We start from the raw sequence: 5,672 nt of genomic DNA on the forward strand, positions 1-5,672 counted from the left end.
GGGGGGGGGGGGAGGATGCTCTAAGGACATCACAAATCTTTATTGCTCTACTTTCTGCAGCTTTCTGCTGCCTGTCCCTCTAAGAAGCGTTGCGTTCTCCAACTGACTGGCTCGGACGTGACGGTATGCCGCTACTGGGCTTGCACAGGCTGAGCTGACCGGGTCACTGCCACCGCTCCACAACTGACTGCCCCATGAGGGGGCAGCAGAAATTGAAGGGAGAGAAAATGGATGGATGGATTCCAGACAAGGAGTGTATAGCTGCTGGCTGGTTATAAATGAACCACTGACTCAATTTAAACAAGCATAATGGTTCTTTAAACCATTCTTATCAAACTTACTGTACTTTTCTTTGATGTAATTCTCAACTTGCAGTATTAGTTCCTGCTTGTAGTTTCGCACAGCCACGTCAATAAGATCTTCAATCACAAGAATCTGAGTACCATCCTCTGTATACATAGCACGAGCAACATTTGTCAGTCCAAGATTTTGTGTACATTGTGACAATAGCTGAAAGAAGAGGACAGACATTGGTAAATAAGATTGTGTGTATGTATGTGAGTACCATCATTTTAAACTATGATTGATTGAATACAAACATACATAAGCACACACACACACACACACATTTGATACAGAAGTATGCTGGAAGGAATGCCACATAACCAAAGGTAATTTTCACTGAGAATACCAAGGAAGTAACTCAACTGTATTATGCAATATGATAAATTGAGTTGTGTAATAATAACAGATGGTTTACTGAAACACATGTAGGTTTTCTAAAACTTAAAATACCAATCACAATATTTTCTGTGGTTATTACACTAACTTATATATCTTATATAAATATGTGTGTGTGTGTGTGTATACATATATATACACACCCCACTACATACAGACATGCAGGAAGTAAATAGACATCTTTAATTTTCAAAATTTCTGATCTAAGTGTCTTAATATGTTTTCAGCGGTGTAGAATTTACAATGTAATTATTCTTTTTCATTCCAGGTGCCGTTATAGTAAACATTTGTGAAGAGTAACCATGCCACGCACAAAAAATTCAGCACAACTGTCAGATTCTCAAAGAGGTCGTATTGTTGGGCAATCTGAGGCTGATCTTAGCCAGTGAAAAATTGCCAAAAATCTTCAAATTCCTCTTGCTACTGTTAATAGAATTATAGTGCAATTCAAAAGCCAAAGAAAAGAATCAACAGATTCTCGTCCCGGCCAACCTGGGCCCTTGGAAAGGAAGTTTCGCTGTTTGAAGAGAATTGTGGCAAAGGAACCCCATTCGAAGGCTTCTGACATTCCAAAGCAGCTAGAAGTTAGTCCAAGAACGTTTGTTACATATATGCATAAGCTTGGATATTATGGACAAGCAGATAGAAGAAAACCTCTCCTTCAACCAATTAATATCAAATAAAAGATTTTGAAAATTAAAGGTGTCTGTTTATTTCCTGCATGTCTGTGTATATATATTAATCAAAGTATACAGTATTAAAGATCTTTACAGCCAATCATAACAATTGGTTTTGCACCAGATGTTAGATAACTGGGCAGTTAAGTAATACACATGCTCTTCAGGGATGCAAGTATGGAAAAATAAGGTGACTGCTTTCTGTTATCAGAGAAACACTAGACACATTTTAAGAAAGAGTTTCTTATAATTGTGCAACCAGTTTAATGCTTGAAAAGGACAAAAAAGTTTTAACAATTTGGATGCTCATCTTTCATCAAAAGAGGAGTATATATATGTATCCCCCCCTCTCTATATATATGTGAGGTCTGATCAATAGGTATCCAGACTGTTGCCGTAGTAATGAAGCTAAAGCATGTAGAGTGAAGCTGCTTGGCAAAGATTAACCTTGCACTCTGCTGTGCATGCGCACTAAATTTTAGCAATCTAGTTCACTTCTGTTGTTTACAGCAGTGCTTGGAAGGTAAATGTGTAGCGTGTGATCATCACATTGACCATGACAGAGAAAGTTGTCATGGCAATACTTGCTCAGAGGCCTACACAAAGTTGCAGAAAGTGTATGGAGAGGAGTGTATGAACCACATACAAGCATATGAATGGTTCGGACGTTTCCAAGATGGTCGAAAAAATGTTGATACTGACGTACATTTTGGGAGACCCGCAACCAGCAAAACTGAGATAAACATTGCAGATGTGCATGCAGCTGTGAGGGGAAGATGTGCATGCAGCTGTGGGGAGGAGGTGGAGGAAATAGAAATGGGTTAAGGGAAAGGTGGTGGTAAATGGTTGTACAAAAGGCAAGTGGAGAGCAGCAGTAAAATAAATCATAGATGAAAAATAAGAATATGATGAGAAGTACAAGGAGAGAGAGAGAGAGAGAGAGAGAGTAAGATATGCAGTGACAGAGATGGAGGTCAGAGATACAAAAGGGTGGATATAGTGAGTGATGATTAAAAGTGAATTTGCACATTATGACAGATATGAGAGGGTGTTAAGGCAAAGAAATAACATTAATAAAATACAACAAAAATTGAGTCTGGTAATGACTTACACCTTCCAAAGTAGATCCAATCACTAAATGACCACTATGAAGTCGACCATCACCATTCTTATAAGCAAGCAATTTGACGACCTTCACATTTTGAGCTGTTGATAGTTCTTTGCCAATTGTATGAACACTGGTTTCTTCTCTAAGATTTGATAATTTTTCTTCCCAGTGATGAAGTGTTAATAAAGCTTCATGAGTTGATAGATCTACTTTACCATTTAGTACCTGGAAACTTCCATAAAGCTTTCTGCTCTCCAAATCTTTATCTGAAATATTATAAGAAACATGTAGTAAGCCGTTCCACTGGAAACAAAATTATTATTGTTGTACTCAACAATAACTGCCACCATTATTATTCACCAGTTGTAATATAAAATAAATCAAAACTGAAAGTCTAAAGCAATTTGATGTGTGAATCATCATCATTATTGAGTTAATGTCCATGCTTGCCAAAGTAGATTCTCTATGGCTGGATACTCTTCCTGTTGCCAACCTTTAGCTGTTTCCAAAGTAAAATAATATTTCTTTAAGATCTGATGTTTTCACAGAATATTGGAAACAAACGACAATTTTTCTATGACTGTGACACTCGTTCACAAGTATAATGAGAGGTCAAGGCAAGGAGACAGTAACACACACACACATATGTTTATATATATATATATATATCATTTTTTTCATTTTCATTTTATCTAGTTTCAGCTCATGAGCTGTGGCCATGCTGGGGCACCGCCATTTGGTGTTGCTACACAATTTTACTTCATGAATTTTACTTCAGGAATTGACATTTGGTACATGAGAAAGTTTGATGCAACTGCTCTCATCTGCACCTCCTGCCGTGAAGTTGGTTCATCTGGGACACCTGGCAGGAAGAGGTCCAGCCTCATCTTGAAGACACCTACATCCACTGCATGCAGGTCTCTCAGGTCCTTCGGGAGGATATTAAAGAGCTGTGGACCTCTGAAGCTCAGGCTATTGCAGTATCTCGTCCTACATCTTGATGGCAAATTTGGAGTCCTTGGCACTATGCAATGGCGTCCAGTTCTTTTATTTGTGTAACTTTCGATGCCAAAGTTTGGGACAATTCCTTCGAGGATCTTCCAGATGTATATTATAGCATATCTTTCTCATCTAAGCTCTAAGGAATAGAGTCTTAATCTCTTCAGTCTTTCCCAATAGCTTATATGCTGCATAGAGGCTATCTTCTTTGTGTAGCTTCGTTGGATTGCCTCAAGTTCTGAGATTAATTTGACACTGGTTGGTGACCATAGCTGAGAGCAATAGTCAAAGTGGCTTAGAACAAGTGTCCTCCAGAGCACCATCATGGTTTCCTGATCTCTTGTTCTAAATATATAATAAATCTCCAAACAAGGTATAAACAGTAGCTGCATGACATCGTGAAATATATTTGCCACCTAAATGCAGCTAACCCTTAAGAGTCGATGTTACTGTAGCTTGTAGCCCCAGGAAGACATCTCCTCCAGCTGGCTATTGACACACTGTGTGTCCCGTATCAGTATTTGCAAAGGGAAGTCACCGTTCCCATCTCCAGCCTGACATGAGACACATGGATCTGAGTTTCTGGGTATTGACCTGTCATCAGCGTGTGACAACCACCGGCTGGCGATGTGAAGTGGTTCCCAATGCAAATATATGTATACTTTTTCCAGTGACAAAAAGTCACTGATCTCGAAAAAGTGGAAACAAGCAATAATAAATCTCTGAGTGATGAAAATACTGATAGGGCATAGAAAGTGTATCAATAGCCAGCTGGAGGAGATGTCCTCTTGGGGCTGCAAGTCACAGTAGCATCAGCCCTTAAGGGTTAGCCACATTTAGGTGGCAAATATATTTTACGCTATATGTATATATATGTATATGTATATATATATACATATGTGTGTATGTATATATGGCAGGCTTCTTTTAATTTCCATCTACCAAATCCACTCACAAGATTTTGGGCAGTATGGAGCTACAATAGAAGACAGACACTAGTCCAAGGTTCCATGCAGTGGGACTGAAACTAAAACCATGTAATTGGGTAAGCAAACATCTTACCACACAACCATGCCTGCACCTGAACATTAACAAAAAATTGGAAATGTTCTGTAACTTTTGATAGGTCATTAGGTCACGGATAAGACTCTGTTTGATGCAAGTAAGTAGCTATCTGCGTATTTAATGCATAGAATAGTAAAAAAGAAAAAAAGAGTTAATATAGAATCAGAGAGAAGTACACACTAGACTCTAATAAATATTATTTATTCATGTTTCTAATAGCAACAAGACATGTTTCTGCTTCGTTGAGCATCTTCAGCAAAGTGCAGCCTGTAATTTGTTGAAGTGTTGGTAAATGAACAATGCGGTAAATACATAAAAATGTAAAGAAAACTTACTGGGGCATAAAAATAAATTTGTTCAGACATTAAATATATCTGTGACATCGTCCACATAACAATATGCAATGATCCGCATGAAGCAGTGACACGAGTTCTCGTCTCATGTAATTGCTCGAATAATGTAAAAACATTTAGTTACAGAAAAAGCATTATTGTTTGTTTTTTTTTGTTTTTTTTTCGTCACTGAATATTATTTGGTTTTTGCTTTCTGTCTTTTTCTATTCTAAATCAGTTAGGTGTGGCTGTGTGTTTAAGAAGCTTGTTTCCCAACCATATGGTTTCAGGTTCAGTCCTACTACATGGTCCCATGGAGCAAGTGTCTTCTACTATATAGCCCCAGGCTAACCACGGCATTGGAAGTGGATTTGATAGATGAAAACTGCTCTCTTTCTTTCTCTCTCTCTCTCTCTCGTTCTCTCTCTCTTCTTTTATTCTTTTACTTGTTTCAGTCATTTGACTGTAGCCATGCTGGAGCACTACCTTTAGTCGAACAAATCAACCCCAGCATTTATTCTTTGTAAGCCTAGTACTTATTCTATCGATTTCTTTCGCCGAATTGCTAAGTTACGGGGGCATAAACACACCAGCATCAGTTGATAAACACAGCACTGTCTTTAAAATATTTTGGTCAGCCTGAGGCTATAGTAGGGCCACACAGTAGGACTGAACCCAGAACCATGTGGTTGGGAAGTAAGCTACTTACCACACAGCCATTTCTGCACCTGTAACATATATATATATATA

The 5,672-nt window shown here is 38.3% G+C and overlaps 1 protein-coding gene across 1 annotated transcript in view; it reads right to left on the bottom strand.

Annotated features, from left to right (window-relative positions):
- LOC106878435 (doublecortin domain-containing protein 1) overlaps positions 1-5,672 on the bottom strand; it is a 77,442-nt gene that overhangs the window by 40,453 nt on the left and 31,317 nt on the right. The window contains exons 10-11 of the mRNA XM_014927645.2: positions 2,530-2,792; positions 342-510 (exon numbers count right to left, since the gene is read on the bottom strand). Coding sequence (XP_014783131.2) covers positions 342-510; positions 2,530-2,792 — 432 coding nt within the window. The remainder of the gene's footprint in view (positions 1-341; positions 511-2,529; positions 2,793-5,672) is intronic.

This window comes from Octopus bimaculoides, chromosome 7 (assembly GCF_001194135.2).
Source record: "Octopus bimaculoides isolate UCB-OBI-ISO-001 chromosome 7, ASM119413v2, whole genome shotgun sequence".
NCBI lineage: Eukaryota > Metazoa > Mollusca > Cephalopoda > Octopoda > Octopodidae > Octopus > Octopus bimaculoides.